This window comes from Brachyhypopomus gauderio, chromosome 6 (genome assembly GCF_052324685.1).
Source record: "Brachyhypopomus gauderio isolate BG-103 chromosome 6, BGAUD_0.2, whole genome shotgun sequence".
Classification (NCBI taxonomy): Eukaryota; Metazoa; Chordata; class Actinopteri; order Gymnotiformes; family Hypopomidae; genus Brachyhypopomus; species Brachyhypopomus gauderio.
The window spans coordinates 561,392-580,181 of record NC_135216.1 but is presented as its reverse complement, the minus strand read 5'-3'; the positions used below and the strand labels follow the sequence as shown (position 1 = coordinate 580,181).

The 18,790-nt window shown below is 41.7% G+C and overlaps 1 protein-coding gene across 4 annotated transcripts; it reads left to right on the top strand.

The window, feature by feature from the left end:
* The first annotated feature begins 302 nt into the window (after positions 1-302).
* On the top strand, positions 303-12,391 carry lipea (lipase, hormone-sensitive a). Of its 4 annotated transcripts, XM_077007994.1 has the most exons (12): positions 303-401; positions 560-765; positions 4,511-4,760; positions 5,074-5,355; positions 5,478-5,568; positions 5,813-5,958; positions 6,088-6,273; positions 6,461-6,613; positions 6,738-6,882; positions 7,001-7,228; positions 9,263-9,630; positions 10,113-12,391. In XM_077007994.1, exons 3-12 carry the CDS (start codon positions 4,521-4,523, stop codon positions 10,368-10,370), a joined length of 2,097 nt encoding a protein of 698 aa, XP_076864109.1. In that variant the 5' UTR covers positions 303-401; positions 560-765; positions 4,511-4,520; the 3' UTR covers positions 10,371-12,391. The 4 variants fall into 4 exon arrangements, with proteins under 4 accessions (XP_076864109.1, XP_076864111.1, XP_076864110.1 ...); XM_077007996.1 differs by lacking the exon at positions 560-765 and having other exon boundaries at positions 346-401; XM_077007995.1 differs by lacking the exon at positions 303-401 and having other exon boundaries at positions 443-765; positions 4,478-4,760.
* The last annotated feature ends 6,399 nt before the right edge of the window (positions 12,392-18,790 follow it).

Here is an 18,790-nt window from a genome sequence, read left to right as displayed (position 1 = left end):
TATTGGATTTGAATTTTGAACTCAAAGTTGCTTGTATGAGTGGAACATGTAAATGCAAATTTAGGACTACATTGCCATTTTGCGTATTACATTTTAATTGTAATATTGACACAGGTTAACTACCATACTTCACAGACTAGTTTGCTAGTGTGACATACGGATGATTATTGCTTTCATGCGTTATATTTTTTCCAGACGTTTGAACATAAAAGACGTGAGCAAAAGAAATGAATAAAGATAGTAAACAGATATCATCTTAAAGAAAGTCACACACATATTCCTTAGCGATTTTACTGCCTTAAAAATTTACCATACAGACTAAGGTGGCGGCACCGACGTACTGGCATTTATTCTAGGTTTAGTCAAAACAGGAAACTCAAAGTCTCGTAGACGGAGCGTAGGTACGTGTGTCTAATGTGTATTAATGTCATGTGTATTAATGTCATGTGTATTAATGCTCGTCAGTGCTTGTGAGGCTTATCAAATTCTCAAAGTCTGCGTTCCTGTAGCAGTAAAACAGTCGATAGTCCGAAACGTCTCACATGACTCTTATTCCCAGGATGCTACGGGTGCACTGACAGCTCCGGAAGACGAGACAGTACAGTTTTAATTCCACAAAAACAGCACTTTCAAACCTGAAAGAAATCGCATAGATGTTTGGTAACTGACTCATTCTGTCGTGTGTGTGCGGACACAACTCGAACTGAAGTTCCTTGTTCTAACAACTTGGACGCAGAGGCTCTCAGTCGTGTCGACTGACAGCAGGTAAGCCGAGACAGTAAAGAGAAAATGAGCTCCAGTGCGAGAACTTCTGTTGTGCCGTCCTGTGAGTTGTTAGGAGGACATTCTTCATTCTCTGCTTTCATCGCCTAGATATATAGTTAGGTCACGCAGAACCAAGTGTGTTTTGCACGTTTAGCCTAACGCAAGATTGACAAGTATGTGTATGAATTCGTTGATCTTTAAAGTATAAAAATGTCCGGAAATTCTTGGTGTGGGTGCTGGTAGATCACAGTGGTGTTTAGATCACAGTGGTGTTTAGATCATAGTTGTGTGTAGATCACAGTGGTGTTTAGATCACAGTTGTGTTTAGATCACAGTGGTGCGTAGATCACAGTGGTGTTTAGATCACAGTTGTGTTTAGATCACAGTTGTGTGTAGATCACAGTTGTGTTTAGATCACAGTTGTGTTTAGATCACAGTTGTGTTTAGATCACAGTGGTGCGTAGATCACAGTGGTGCATAGATCACAGTGGTGCATAGATCACAGTGGTGTTTAGATCACAGTTGTGTGTAGATCACAGTTGTGTTTAGATCACAGTGGTGCGTAGATCACAGTGGTGCGTAGATCACAGTGGTGCGTAGATCACAGTGGTGCATAGATCACAGTGGTGCTTAGATCACAGTTGTGTTTAGATCACAGTTGTGTTAAGATCACAGTTGTGTTAAGATCACAGTTGTGTGTAGATCACAGTGGTGCGTAGGTCACAGTGGTGTTTAGATCACAGTTGTGTGTAGATCACAGTGGTGCGTAGGTCACAGTGGTGTTTAGGTCACAGTTGTGTTTAGATCACAGTGGTGCGTAGATCACAGTGGTGCGTAGATCACAGTGGTGCGTAGATCACAGTTGTGTTTAGATCACTGGTGTGTGTAGATCACAGTGGTGCGTAGATCACAGTGGTGCGTAGATCACTGGTGTGTGTAGATCACTGGTGTGTGTAGATCACTGGTGTGTGTAGATCACAGTTGTGCGTAGATCACAGTTGTGCGTAGATCACAGTGGTGCGTAGATCACTGGTGTGTGTAGATCACAGTGGTGCGTAGATCACAGTGGTGCGTAGATCACAGTGGTGCGTAGATCACAGTGGTGCGTAGATCACTGGTGTGTGTAGATCACAGTGGTGCGTAGATCACAGTGGTGCGTAGATCACAGTGGTGCGTAGATCACTGGTGTGTATAGATCACAGTGGTGTTTAGATCACAGTGGTGCGTAGATCACAGTGGTGCGTAGATCACTGGTGTGTATGTAGATCACTATACTGGCGTGGCACACTGAAACGCAGGGGTGATTTAAACAGACTCAAGTGGACCGGGTTCGTCCTCACCTCGCCACGTTTATTCAGCCGCTTACACATACTACAGGCAGCCTACGTCTATTCATTAAAATAACTTCGCTAAATATGGCGAAATAAATATATGAACTTCCAGTCTCGGTAGTAGTTTGTTAAATGTCAGTGAACGTCAACGTTATTTAAAATCTTCGTTTTATCTGAAATTCTAGCTTTAACTGTCTGTCAGTTGTGTCGCTTTTCAAGGTTTTATAAAGATATGTAATTATCTGTTCATTATGTGTATTGCCGCTTCTTTGATAGGGTGAGATGACTGGTTGGTAGGGCTAAGACTACTAATCAACAAACGTTATATTTTACTAGAACTTTAAAGGCACACAGAGAATGTTACTGTTTTGTCGCTGATATACACTGTTGATAGGGCTGAACACCAGTTCAGTTCAATTGATTACTTTTTCATTGTACAAGTATCCTACAGTGAAAATTGAGTACCACCACTTTTCTTTCAGCACATCAAGATAAATGGAAAGTTCTGTATTAAATTGGTTAAATAATAGCAAATTATAGGACTATAGTCTGTAGACTATAGGACTATAATTATAATTACAGGACTAACACCAATATCAACAAACAGTGATACATTTCACATAGAATATGAGAGGCACAATACAAAATAATAACAACAATAATAATATTGTTGTTTCACAAGAAGACGTTCAACATCCAGGAGAGGGTGCACATATAGTATGAGGTATTGTAAATCTGTTCTCCTGGCATCTGTCAGAATGCTTCAGGCTGTCCGTTTTTGTGCAGTGCACCAGAAGACTATATTGTGCTTTCTTCACCAAGAAAGCTGAGAGGCCAGGGAGGGTCTTGAGTATGGACATTGAGGGGTCTGATGGAGACTCACTTTACCATGTTATAATTTACATGGGTTAGGGAGGTTGTTCTGGGGGCCCAGAGTCATTTACTTTCCTGTCTTGGAGGAAAGGTTTGCACCACCTTGTCATGTTATGTGCTTGCTCCAGAGGTGGGCTTTCCAGGTTCAGAAATTAAAAGTCCTCACCAGGATTTTGTTCAGAAAATCCAAAAAGCTTGAATAAAATGCTAGGAAGCACTTTTACTTTCTGCACCTGGAATATCCACCTTTGGCTTCTTCTGTGAAGAAGCTTCTACCAGTGAAGCTGTGTGTGGACCTAATGATGGTGTGGGTAGGTATGGGTAAACACTCATAGGCAAACCATGAACAGATTAGTGGAATTAGTATGGAACATAGATAGTACAGTGTTGAAGACCATATAGAGAGGGGCAGTGGTCTGCTAATGTGTGTTTTGCTGGTTAGGAAATCCAAGATCCAGTTACATAATGTGGAGGTCTAGGCTAGGTTATTTATTCATTCAGTGGTGTTGAGGTCTAGGTTGTAATATATATTCATTCAGGGGTGTTGACGTCTAAGCTATAATATTTGGAACCATGGCATTGAATGCTGAGCTCAAATCTGTGAACAGATTCCTGATGTGCCCTGATACTCTAAATGGGTGAGGGTGATAAGGAAAACAATTGACTTGTTTATTCTATAGGAGGAAATTATTCACAGTTGAGCCACAATTGATCTCTCAAAGCACATTATGTTTTTATGGTAGTACATTGTTGTAGTACTACCCCAAGAATTTGCCAATGAGTGCTCCTAACATCCTGAAATAGAGCATAACTGCTAGTATAACTGATCAAACCTTCAGTTATAGTAATGACTACAGGACTAAGACCAAAATCAACAAGCAGTCATACATTTCACAAGAAGACATTCAACACCCTGGAGAAATTGCAGCTTTGAAAGTGATATGGACAGGAGAGGTATTGAATGTGAGGTGATATACGTAACCACTGTAACCGAGAGAGAATAGGAGTGTTAAGTATTGAGTAAGTCAGAGGTTACACTTGGCTTCCAACGGTTTAAAGGTGAAGGTGCCACATTAGATCCAAAGAACAAGTCAAAGCGAAAGCTCATGAATGGGGGAAAGTTTGAAGGAGACTAAATCGGGTCCATTGAGAAATTTGTATTTTCACATGGGTACTTGTCACACTTTAGTCCACCAAATAGTGTTAAAACTGCAATTGGTAGCACTTGTGCTTCTGACCTCATTTGCAACGGTCTCACATTGTGTCATTGTAGCAGCTGGCCAGAGGCATTAGCGCAGAGGCTAGCGTTTGACGGCCTTTGTCTTCTGGAACACAATAGTTTACACTCATTGCTCATTTCTTTGTTTTGTCCTTATTCAAGTTGTTAGGCTTTTGGTTTGCATCGAGTTGTGTGTGTGTGTGTGTGTGTGTGTGTGTGTGTGTGTGTGTGTGTGTGTGTGTGTGTGCGTGTGTGTGTGTGTGTGTGTGTGTGTGTGTGTTTTGTCTAGAGGTCACAGCCAACCCCTCCTTTTCTCTCTCAGTCAACAACACATGGATCATCGGCCCGTTTACTCGACGTTGGAGGCTGTGTGTGTGGACACCATCTCTGCACTCTCAGGGCTTGAAGGTTCTCCGCACAGTGATGCCACTGCTGGACTGCTGGCCACGATGGCATGTATTCAGGAACATGGCCGTGCTGTTGAGGGCCTAGTCACTGGCTTCACTGCTGTCTACCACCACTTTGATTTTGATGCCGAAACACCTGGGAATGGCTACCGTACTTTAGTCAAGGTAGATTAAAACTAACAGGAAGATGATGCACTTCCCCTCAAGCTTGTGCCACAATATGTTTATTTATTCTTTCATTTATTACTTCCATCCCATTGAGTATTTCAAATGCTGTTCTGATCTTGAAACGTATTACTAGTAATTACTAGGCACATTATAGATAAGAAAGAATGAACAAATGAATGAACATTATTAATCTCGGGGGGATGTATGGTGGTGGGTGGGGTTACAGCGTTATCTTGAGCATCAATGAGAAACCTTATCTGGTCCGCTCATGTGGATGTGTTTCTGTTCTCACACTCTCTTTGGCCTACAGGTGGTACATTCCTGCATTCTCCATATAATTCAGAAGGGCCGCTACATTGCCACCAACTGTGGGGGGGTGTTCTTCCGGGTGGAGCACAACGCAGGCGAGATGGAGACGTACTGCAAGGCCCTGTGTCAGCTGCGAGCGCTGCTCTACTTGGCCCGGCGGTTGCTTGGGGAAAATGGGCACGGTGAGCTGTACTCGCAGGACAGGAGTCTGAGCGAGCGCTTCGTGAGGGAGTACGCCTCCATGCACAAAGCCTGTTTCTACGGGAGGTGCCTCGGCTTTCAGGTGAACGTTGAGAACGTGGAACTGGGCTTCAGCTCAAGCTACAATAGCTTCTGTACACTTGTATAAAAACATTAATACTTGTTACTGGTTATGATTGTGGATCTTTTTGTCCTTCTGCCTAGTTCTCCCCCTCTCTCAGACCCTTCCTTCAGACAGTGGTCATCAGTATGGTATCCTTTGGAGATAACTATAAGAAACAGCAGACTAGATTAGGTCAGTGCAATGCATTTAAGTTAAGGATGTAAAATTTTGAAGACAGTGGCACAATTAATGGAGATGTAATATGTGTAGTATCCATACATTGATTTGTTTCATGTGTCTGTATATGTGAATTGGATATTTTCATTTTTCAAAGAATGTGTTGATTAAATGTTTGGAAGAAGTGTTCTATTAAGGTAAATTCAATGTATTTACTTATTTTTTTCATGGTCAGTACATTTTTTAATTCTGTCTGCAGGGAGAGCGGCTCTCTCATTCATCAAGTCTGGGAAGTATGTAGTGGACCCTGAGCTGAGGGGTGCGGAGTTTGAACACATCACTCAGAACCTGGATATGCACTTCTGGAAGACCTTCTGGAACATCACTGAGACAGAGCTGATATCAGTCAGTGTGAATATTTGTGGCTCATTTCTTACTATGTTAAAATAATCAAGAGCAAATACTCCATCTCACTCCATCTTACTGTTTCATAATATAGATACAGCCTCCCCCTGTCCCTCTCTGTCTTTTTAGAGTTTGGCGAGTATCACGTCTAACACAGTGCAGGTGAATCTGACTCTGACAGTTCCTGGTGAGCCACTGATTTTGCCCCTGTCCTCAGACCCCAGTCTCTCCATCACTGTGCCCCCACCACTAGCCCACTCTGGGCCAGGACCCATCTACATGAGGCTCATCTCCCACTCCCTCCGCCAGGGACAGGTGGGCTGGCAGGCTCCTTGGTTGTTCATATGATGGGCTGCATGTCATGTAATGGTAATCTTGCGCAATATCCATAGAATATTACAAAAAGATATTGAAAGAAATTTTAATATGTGAACCAATTCCAAATGGAACAGTTGATTCGTTTTCTGTTGCCTAATCACACGGGATCTCTCGTTGGTTACAGGACAGTGCAGAACTGCTTGGCTTCTCTCGGCCTGAAGGCTTTCAGCGCTCCCTGGCTGTGGGCCTTAGGCCCCAGAGATGCCTCCCCTCTCCCTGGCTTCTCCTCCACTTCCACGGTGGAGGATTTGTTGCCCAGACATCCAAGTCGCATGAAGTAGCCCAGATATATTTGTTTTCTTTTTCACTATATGTTGTATATGTATTATGATAAGACAATAGTCTCATGTAAACGAATGACTGTGATTCATTCGTCATGGACGCGTCATTGTTCTTGTCAGAGTTATCTGAAGAGCTGGTCTAGGGATCTGAACGTCCCTGTTCTCTCTGTGGATTACTCACTTGCACCTGAAGCCCCCTTCCCTCGTGCTCTGGAGGAGTGTTTCTACGCTTACTGCTGGGCCCTAAAGAACTGCAGATTACTGGGTTGGTCCTACGATGCGCATAAACTCAGGGAAAAAGAAAATTAATCAAATGCAGGTCTCCATGGTGCTGGCTGGGCAGGAGACTGCTGACCAGATATCCGCTTTCGTTGTTTTGACAGGCTCAACAGCGGAGCGAGTGTGTTTGGCAGGCGACAGTGCAGGGGGGAATCTGTGCATCACCGTCAGCATGAAAGCCATGTCCCATGGCGTGAGAGTTCCTGACGGCATCATGGCTGCATACCCAGCGACGCTTCTGACAACAGATGCTTCACCCTCACGGCTCCTGACCCTCATTGACCCAGTGCTGCCTCTGAGTGTACTTTATAAGTGCATCACCGCCTACACAGGTACCGCCTCCATCACTGCTCCTGCATATCTGTCCACACAGAGTAGGACATTTACCATTAATTACCATTATCTAAGTGCCATTAAAGGGCCAGCTCCAAACTGGTCCCACAAAGTTGGGAGCATGGAATTGTCCAAAATATCTTGGTATGCTGAAGCATTCAGAGTTCCTTTCACTGGAACTAAGGGGCCAAGTCCGGAAACACTACCCCACACCATAATCCCCCCTCCACCAAACTTTACACTTGGCAAGACAAGTACTGTTCTCCTGGCAACTGCCAAACCCATCAGATAGCCAGATGGAGAAGCGCGATTCGTCATTCCAGAGAATGTGCTTCCACTGCTCTAGATTCCAGTGATGGCGTGCTTTACACCACGGCATCTGACGCTCTGCATTATACTTGGTGATGTATGGCTTGGATGCAGCTGCTCGACCATGGAAACCCATTCCATGAAGGTCTCTGTGCACTGTTCTTGAGACAATCTGAAGGCCACATGAAGTTTGGATGTCTGTAGTGATTGACTCTGCAGAAAGTTGGCGACCTTTTCGATCTGCTTCAGCATCTGCTGACCTGCTCCGTCAGTTTATGTGGCCCTACCACTTCATGGCTGAGTCATTGCCAAACACTTCCATTATCTTATAATACAGCTGACAGTTGGCTGTGAAATATTTAGGAGCGAGATGACTGGATTTTTTGCAGAGGTGGCATCCTAACACAGAATTCACTGAGCTCCTGAGAGCGACCCATTATTTCACAAATGTTTGTAAACAAGTCTGCATGCCTAAGGTGCTTAATTTTATGCACCTGTGGCCATGGGAGTGAACACCTGATTCCGATCATTTGGATGGGTGAGCAAATACTTATAGCAATATAGTGTATATTTTCTTCATAACTTGAAACCGTTAACATGATTACTTTACTCTGTAATCCTACGACAGAGGCTAGGTAAGGGGCAGGATTCATGTGCATTTAAATAGAGCGTGGGAAACAAATGAAAAAATAAGGCTAACGAGAAGCTAAAACAAACATGAATGAAAACAATGGTAACATACTATAACAGAGTAGTGATAAATGTGGCATAGGAAAGAACAATAATGTACAAACATGTATCCAAAACACATGGCTTAAATATGCAAACTATTGAGAAAATATTTAGACATAAGTGAAGCCAATAACGGGTGGGGAAATAAACAAGGTGGAGGTTCTAACCAAACCAAAACAAGGTAGCACAAGCAACAAAACCAGGAAGAAAACCAAAACAGAGAGCATGTGAAATCCAAAACCGAAACAGAGGAGAACGAGACGTCGCGGTTTCTACAACAATGGAGGGCAAAACCGTGACATGCTAATTACGTCCTGTAATCAGACAACTGAAAACTTTAGTTCCTTTATTTTAGTTTCTTTCTAAAATACACACAAATCTGTATATATTTGAAAATGCAAAAATGAGCTCCAGTTGTCCAGTTGTGCTTTAAAATCAAATGAGCTAATCTGATAATACATTGTTTTTAAAGAATGTCACTTTAGCAATGCCTTTTGTAGCATGTTGTCTGATTAGATGCTTTGACAGATGGCTTGCTGAATTTACACTGATGAGAAGCTTTTACGTTTTGAGAGTATACTTTTACGTTTTGAGAGTATACTTTTACGTTTTGAGAGTATACTTTTCCCTCACTGTCATCATGTCTTTACACTCCTACTGCACTGACCACATCCACAGTTCATAACATGCAAGTCAGCTGTCACACTATACATGCCAAAATTTATATTTAATTAATGGTTTATATTCTATTACATATAAGGAATGCAATAAAACATTTCCAGTAAAAGTCGGTAAACATAATGTGATTACAAGAATTAAAATGGAAAACATCTCTTTATTACTTTTGCCATTAGTTTTATTAAATTCATCGTGTTTTCTTATTCAAAGGTTATTCCAAGATGTATACACATTTGCTACACTCTTTCTAAACACAAGCGTTTGTGAAATATTATCACTCTCTCCACCTGGTCCATCTCCATGTGTTGTCTCAGGTACAGACAATGAGCCAGTGCGACCGAATCAGCAGCTGGACACTCTCGGTGCTCTGGGGCAGGACACAGCTCTGCTGTTGGGGGATCTCACGCAAGGCGCTTCCAGCTGGCTGCAGGCGCTGCTGAAGAGCAAGCCCACTGCATCATCCTCAGTGAATGGGTCCACCAACGGCCCACGGGAGGCCACTCCTTACTCCGAAAATATGCCTGAAGGCTCCCGAGAATTCCCCGAAGGTTTTGAGCCCCTGCGCTCGAGGTGTCTGGCAGAAATTCAGACACCTTGCACCCCAATTATGTACAACCCATTTGTGTCTCCTTTGCTTGCACCTGACTGTCTTCTCCAGGGTTTGCCACCAGTTCATCTAGTGGTAAGTTGCTAAATGTGGGATGAGTGGGAAACTGCTGTAGGAACTTTACCAAAAGTTGAAGGACTGAATTGGCAGTATTAGAACAGGGAACAGACTAAAGTGCGATAATAAGAGCATTAAAATGAGCTCCATGTCTCTACCTTTTACTTTGCATGGCATTGCATTGTGTAAAGATTCTTACCAAAATGACAAGAAATTTCTGTCTAAACTTTTAAAAATGAGTCCAACTGAGACAGAATTGGTAAAGTCTAAAAGTTTAAAAGGGGCATGTACTGTATAATTGTGAACTGTGGTCAAGAGGACGTACTAGGCAAGATGCAACATGAATGAACAGACAATTTCTTTAAGGTTAATGTGGAGATATTGTGGAAAAGTAAGAATAATTCGAATCACAGCTAAAGGGAATCATGGGCAGTACATATACATGACGTACGCTATAAAAGTTGTAATTCTAATACAGTACTTTTCCAAACCTGTCCTAGGCTTCAGCGCTGGATGCCCTGTTGGACGACTCTGTGATGTTTGCCAAAAAGTTGAGAAGCATTGGCCAACCAGTGACCTTGACCGTGGTCGAGGACCTCCCACATGGGTTTCTCAGCCTGTCGCAGCTCTCAAAAGAGACACAGGAAGCGTCACGCATCTGTGTGGAACGAATCAGGGAGGTCTTTTTGCAAGAACCAGCTACTGTCACTCACAGGCAACAAAGCTCAATCAGAAAAACAAATATTGCTGATAGTTAACGTACGTTGGACTACTAGGAATTATCAGGGCTCTTCCAAAAAGGCTTTTGTTTGTTTGTTTTAAACATATAATTTCCCAAACTAGAAGAGAATTAAGTTACCTTTATAACTGTACTCTTCCATGTTTAAACTTCGAAATCTCAAAGGTCAAGGACCATACCACTGTGAAAACACAGTAAAGCGCATAACTGGATTTCAGCAATATATTATAATACTATCATGTTTTTAACAAACCTCTAAAAATCCAAGCTGCTGGGCATACCTTTAATGAAGTCAAGCTTTTATACTTAAGCAAATCGCTGTGAATCATCATGGTGATGTAAAGATACATTTATTGTATAGTAGCCTTTTACATGTACAGTCTTATGTGCACTGTGGGTGATATTTATGTGATTTTAATAGGGCTGGACAATATGGGTAAAATTTATATCACGATATATTTATTAATTTTGGTCAATACAATATAATTCCAATATCGATATGAACAATATAAACCCCACAGAAAACTGCCAAGAATGCCCACAACGGATGTCTGTACCTACAAATGTTTGAAAAATGAATGTCAAGTATATGAAGCCTCTTCCTATAAAACTATATTTACTTTAGAAATACAAATAGTACAAATAAATCTGTCAATCTTTTATTTGTATTCGGCCTTCATATATGAACATGAAGCACGACATCACTGTCAAATAAACAAACTCGTTGGTTTCGTCAATATTAATATCTTCGATAGCCGAACCACTTCCACACCACAGAATGAGTCTCTCCCCTTTTTATCAACTGTTTCGTCTGCTTTATTATCGCTCGTTGAAGCTCGTTCAGTCACATTTGTATTGCCGTCAGCATATTCATTTTGCAGCTAGTACGTGTCACGTTGGAGCCAAAACAAAACTAGCATAGCCTGCTGTTGATGAGCACTGGCTGAGTGCACGTGGTGGACGTCAGAACTAACGGCAGTGCCTTATTATGAACATTGTAATGTTGTAAATAGCGTTTATCGAAATATTTAAAATGGGTTTAAAAATCATATCACCATTATTGAAACATTTTCTATCACGATATATATATATTGATATTAAGTTATTGTCTAGCCCTAGCTTTTAACTGATCAAGTGATGGTTTAGACTCTAAATAATGGTAGTGTTTCTTAGCTATGGCCCTGGGGGGCCAACTAATGATATACATTTATAGTCTGTCCCACCTCCACCTGAAATGAGCCATTAAGAATAAACAAACAAAATATATGGACTTTCAGGAACTTGTTTCAGAAAAGCACTTATTATTTATTTATTTATTTATTTATTTCCCACCTGCCTGTTCTTTTGGACTGTAAGGAAGACACTATATAATTATAGTATACTGACCTACCTAAGGATTTAGGTTCACAAAGCTTTCACTGGCAACTGAATACAGCCTTCTACACTTCACTTACCTGCACGTTTGCCCATGCTTTAGATTGTATGTGGTCATAGTCTGTGTGTTCTGTAACATCCTACAATGGTGGAGAATTTTTTTATGAGTTATATATAAAAAATAAACTCATCTCACCTTAGCACTCTCCTGTTGAGCATAATGGGTTGAGCATAATGGGTGTGTTAATTCACTTCCTTGTCCAGTAGCTTAGGGAGTTTTTCCTTGCCACTCTGGCTTAGGGATCTGGACCCATTTGATTGTAAAGCTGCTTTGTGACGTGTTGTAAAAAGCGCTATATAAATAAATTTGACTTTGACATTAGCTGTAGATGTATGCCCTAGTGCCTTCTTCTGGCTAAATATGACCAAAGTAGCAAAAGAGACAAAAAAAGTAGCATTTCTTTCATTCTGCTATATTGACAGCCTGTGAGTGAAATGTTTGAACTATAATCATAGTTTTTTCTTTTTAACTATCCTTGTGATCTGAAGATGTAATAGTGACATTTTAACAGTTTGACATGTATGATCGTCTTGCTGTATGCCAGCTTTTTGCAAATGACATTGACCCTGACAGTGATAACTTATTAAAATAAGTTTTATAAAGTGTCTGTGACTGAGTACTCTTTTTTGTTATAAAATTAGGGTTTATATACACTGCTCAAAAAAATAAAGGTAGCACTTAAACAACACAATATAACTCCAAGTCAACCACACTTCTGTGAAACCAACCTGTTCAGTTAGGAAGCAACACGGATTGTGAATCAATTTCACCTGCTGTTGTGCAAATGGAATAGACAACAGGTAGAAATGAGAGGCAATTAGCAAGACCCCCCCCCCCCCTATAAAGGAGTGGTTCTGCAGGTGGGGACCACAGACCACTTCTCAGTATCTATGCTTTCTGGCTGATGTTTTGGTCACTTTTGAATGTTGGTGGTCCTTTCACACTCGTGGTAGCATGAGACGCACTCTACAACCCACACAAGTGGCTCAGGTAGTGCAGCTCATCCAGGATGGCACATCAATGCGAGCTGTGGCAAGAAGGTTTGCTGTGTCTGTCAGCGTAATGTCCAGAGGCTGGAGGCGCTACCAGGAGACAGGCCAGTACACCAGGAGACGTGGAGGAGGCCGTAGGAGGGCAACAACCCAACAGCAGGACCGCTACCTCCTCCTTTGTGCAAGAAGGAACAGGAGGAGCACTGCCAGAGCCCTGCAAAATGACCTCCAGCAGGCCACAAATGTGCATGTGTCTGCACAAACGATTAGAAACCGACTCCATGAGCATGGTATGAAGGCCCGACGTCTACAGATGGGGGTTGTGCTCACAGCCCAACACCGTGCAGGACGCTTGGCATTTGCCAGAGAACACCAGGATTGGCAAATTCGCCACTGGCGCCTTGTGCTCTTCACAGATGAAAGCAGGTTCACACTGAGCACGTGACAGACGTGACAGAGTCTGGAGACGCCGTGGAGAGCGATCTGCTGCCTGCAACATCCTTCAGCATGACCGGTTTGGCAGTGGGTCAGTAATGGTGTGGGGTGGCATTTCTTTGGAGGGCCGCACAGCCCTCCATGTGCTCACCAGAGGTAGCCTGACTGCCATTAGGTACCGAGATGAGATCCTCAGACCCCTTGTGAGACCATATGCTGGTGCGGTTGGCCCTGGGTTCCTCAATGCTAGACCTCATGTGGCTGGAGTGTGTCAGCAGTTCCTGCAAGAAGGCATTGAAGCTATGGACTGGCCCACCCATTCCCCAGACCTAAATCTGATTGAGCACATCTGGGACATCATGTCTCGCTCCATCCACCAACGTCACGTTGCACCACAGACTGTCCAGGAGTTGGTGGATGCTTTATTCCAGGTCTGGGAGGAGATCCCTCAGGAGACCATCCGCCACCTCATCAGGAGCATGCCCAGGCGTTGTAGGGAGGTCATACAGGCACGTGGAGGCCACACACAATACTGAGCCTCATTTTGATTGTTTTAAGGACATTACATCAAAGTTGGATCAGCCTGTAGTGTGTTTTTCCACTTTAATTTTGTGTGTGGCTCCAAATCCAGGCCTCCACTGGTTAATAAATTTGATTTCCATTGATGATTTTTGTGTGATTTTGTTGTCAGCACATTCAGCTTTGTACAGAACAAAGTATTCAATGAGAATATTTCATTCATTCAGATCTAAGATGTGTTATTTGAGTTCCCTTTATTTTTTTGAGCAGTGTATAGGGGAGAGTGGGGTGAGTTGTGCCAGTTTTTACTTAAAGTGACTTTAAAGTGAGACTATGACAGTAATGCTTCCAACTAAAATATGTACATATATTTCAGGATGTGGGGCATCCCTGGAATCAGTCACTTTGGATGTGAAATATAGTATTTAAGAAATACAGCTTTTAGAAAAAAAGTGGTCTCGTGGCACAACTTGCCCCCAGTGCGGGGTAAGTTGTGCCATTGGAGAGAATACATTGGGGTAAATTGTGCCAATGATTACTGAAGTAAAACAATATATTTTGATCTAAAGAACTGTAATGCTATATAAAAGCTAGACAAATTCAATACAAAATTACTAATTTAAGGTTTATTTAAAGTTACTTTACAACATCAAAGGCCAATTTTCTACAAGCCTATTGTGCCACATAAGCACACCAAAGGTCAATTTTCTTAAACAAGGCCTAGCACTTCAGAACAAAGTTCAGTTCAAAATGAAACAAAAACAGTAGAAAATATTAAAAGTTTATAGCATAATTAGCATATCTCTTAATTTGTCCCTTATTGAGCCATTGCAGTTTACATTTACATTTGCATAAGTTGAAGCTATACACTTTAAATAAGTACCCAATTTAGTTTCTGTGAACTATCTGCATTGTGATAACTGATAATGAGCATCTGACCAATAGACTTCCCTTCTCCACCTCTTTCACTGCTCTGTCCATGTCCTCTAGAGGAGTAGAGGCCCTGCAGGTCTTCCTCTTATAACTCTGTGACATGAATTTCTATTTTGCATCTAAAATTAAGAATGTGACATAGTTTAAGTGATTAAATATAAGAATACAATGTACAATTACAAAAAAAGAAGAATATATTTAAAATATTCACAAGTGGGGGTGAGTTGAGTCACTGGCACAACTTACCCCAACCCCACCATTTGGGGAAAAATGCATCATCCAGTAATTTTAGGCTAAAATCATGCTAGCTGCATAGACTCATAGTGTAGCTTACCAAAGCACTAAAACATGTGTAAAATGTTTTCATACTTCTCTATAACTGTTCAGACACAACAATCAAAAATCCTTGATCATAGAAATTTTACTTTGAAAGGCAAAAAAACAGTTTTTTGAACTTAAATGTGCTTTCCTCTCATGCAATGAGGCTCTCTTCTTTACAGCATGAGTAAAATGAATGACTTTTCAAAAATGTGTGGTCACATAACCAATTTCTTCTCTGATTCCCTAGAAACAGGGGGTGGCACAGCTTCCCCCCCGGCACAAATCACACCACTCTATTAGTTCTCTTTTAATTTGTTCATTTGAACTGTTGGTACACATATAAAGCAGAATCCATTCTCAAATGCAAAACAATATCTGAGCAATTCTTGAATCTGCAGAATTATTTAACAAACCATATCAGCTGTTTTTGGAGTGTATGTTCCTTATCATATCATACATGCACATACATCCTACATTGCAGACTCACGAATTCAATAGTAGCCTATATGTAGACATATTGATCGACATAACAGGGTTTCCATTATATCACATTATATCACATTATATCACTATAACTTGAGATTCATAACAGTCGCTATAATGCTTCGGGCTTGTAATGAACACGGAATTAATACATTTTCCATTTAAGCAAAAGTGCAATTCCGGCTACACAAACGCAGTTGCCAAGTAACAGAAAACCCCATGTGTATCTGTCTCTTCCGCTCCGCACATGGCAGCGTTGTACTTGCACATTGACAAAATCAGCAATAAGAACGATTAAGAAAATTCGACCATATTGGAAACATGCAATAAAAAGACAATCTTAACATTTATTATGAAAACAAAAAAGTGATGTTCGCAAAGTGATCTAATATGAAAACATCTGCAGGAGTGAATGGTGATTTCAAAGCAACAACTGTCGAAATGATCTAGTTCGCTATCTAGCTAATTATGTACTGGCTAGTTAGATATGAAGCAAGAAAGCAAATATATACTGCGATAAAATCAGCTTGCCATATTCAGAGTTAGCCCACTAGCAACCTGAACTGTTTTTATTCAGTTTGCAACTGTTACGTTGTTGACATTGTTACCTAAGTTGGCGTTAAAATAATCAAATTGGCAAATGACTATTAGCTAGATATATACCTGCCTGGTTCAATTGACAACCTCTAGCTGAATGTTATCCAACAATTACAAACCAAATCTAGGAACTAGCTAGCTAGAATTTTACAGAGTTACAAAGTACTGGATACAGGCGAGCTGATGAGGGTTGGTCAGATATCTATCTAATGTAGGCTAACGTATTAGACCGAATATTCGCGCATGATCCAGTGTGGGGTTAATAAACCCTTCAGGTGCCTCACAAGTCAATCACGAAACTAACTATGGTCATATACAGTAGGTGGCTTAGAAGTCATTTTCATTTTACTCGCTTAACAAACATTGCTGTGACAGCTGTTGAACGTCTGTAGACGTTGTCAAAACGTTAACATGTTTAGTAGCTAACTAACTATTGTGTCAGAATACAGTCCTGAATGCTGAATTCTACAATACAGACCGGGCCACTTGCCTAATGTTTTAAACTAGTAGGCTAACGGAGAGAAAATGTTAGACAGCTGACTGTCTTACTTTTTGTGTCAAGTTTCAAATAACAGATTAAGTGGCACTGAGTTCATTATTCATTGTTCAATTAATTGATCTACACGTAAATAAATTTTGTTGTTGAGAGCGTTTTTCAGATCGATACTGACTGTCTCAATCTTTCTTAGGTAGTCTATAAGGGCAAGTCTACTTTGAAGACTAGATGGACACAACGATAAATGCCAGGCTTCACATGCCTGGACTAACACAAACTCGTGTTTAATCCTAGTCCTGGAAGATTAGGACTAGGACATCTGGGTGGTGTAAGGGAGAAGTATAGCTGCTTGTTATGGATGTCTGACTCCCTGGAGTGTTTGGATGGATGTTGAACATTAATAAAGACAAATGCATGCAGTTCTTTTCATCCTTGCTTTGAATGTAAAGTACTATAGAGGATGGGCCTAAAGCGTGATCTGACAGTCTTTGTAAAAGGTATGATCGGAGGTGCCCAGAGGGCTTGAGTGTTGCCAAGACTGAAGTTGTTGGGCTTTTCAAAGGTAGCAATCTCAAGGGTGTACAATGAATGGTCTAGAACACAGAATAGACCATCAAAACGCATGCTGTGTGGGAGGCGGTCCTTGGTGGATGAAAGGAGTAAACTTTTGTATTTATTGTTAAAGCTTGAGTGACCCACAGTTGAACAGTTATCAGAATGCAATTGTGGGCTTCAGCAAACAATTTCATGTGTGACATATAACAGCAGACAGCAACGTCAAGTGCCTCTCCTGTCGCAGAAAACGTTTACAGTGGGCTAGGTCACATCAGCAGTGGACTGTTCATGACTGGAAGTCTGGTCGAATGAGTCCCAATTCCAACTGCACCACCATTATGGTAGGCACAGGGTGTGGCGCAAGCAACATGAGGCAATGGACCAATCATTCATGGTGAGAAATATGGAGAGTGGTGAGTGAGTTGTGAAGGTGTGGGGTATGTACAGATGTATCAAAACGTGCGTACGCCGGAAAACACGCACATTTCTTTTGTACATCCCAATCAAGGTGGAATTGAGCGCACACGGTGACACACCCAGGGGCGGACTGGCATACATTGCTACCGGGGATTTCCCCGGTGGGCCGATGGGTTAGTGGGCCGGTGGTTTAACTCAGCCCGTGGAGGAGCCACTGCCGCGCACTGCGGCCCCGGCCCGTAGTCACGCTGCTGTTTAACGGTGTTAATACCTCCCCCGCTCCAGTCAGACTAACACGGACGCAAGTGGCGGTTTTCAAGGCAGAGCACTGTGAACTGTTTTTTAAAGCTATTGAAATTCTTAGATTAAAACTAACCACTACAAATAGGTAAGAGGAAGAAATACCCACGTTAGAGTTGTAGGTTGTTCTTTAGGATGCACTTTGCGTAAAACAACTTGTTTGGTTGTCTTATGGTGGACTATTTAACAACTTGTTTGGTGGTCTTATGGTGGACTATTTAAAAGCCACTATGTGGCTTTGTAATCATATTATTGCTGGAATTAATATTGTCCATATGACAATAAACGCCGTCATATACACTACGTGCCATGTATAGATTCATATACAGTATACACACACATATACATATATAATATTATATAGTGGGCCAGTCTGTCAGGAACTCCCGGGCCACTTTTTCTCCCCAGTCCGCCCCTGGACACACCCCCTATAAATATGCAAATTCATTTAGTGGAGAACTGGAGAAGTTTGCTCTCTGATCTATTACAAACCATGTCTAAACGGAGAAAGAAGAGGAACTTCATTTAATGTGAAAGTAGAGACGCTCCTGAATGAGGTAGAGGTGTGGAAATAAAAATGTTTGTTTGGCACGTTGTAGCATTACGGCAAATCGCAAAAGGTCTGAGTGGGACAGCGTGTGTGAAGCTTTAAATGTTGTGGGGTCAGAATAATGCTGTTACGTTTTCGACGGGCAGGCATGACGCAAGTGCAGATTTTAATGAAAGGGAGTAACAAACACGACACGACACAGAAGGCAGAGGGAGTTATGCTAACCAAAAGGGAGAGGATACTAACAAAACGGGTAAGCTAAATAACAGGGAAACGTTAACGTATTAATCCATAACAAACCAAGAAGCCAGATACGCATACGGGGATAATACAAGAGAAGCAATGATACAGGGGAGACTAGGAAGAGGTAACAACCGTATGAACTATAATTAAACAGAGATATAGA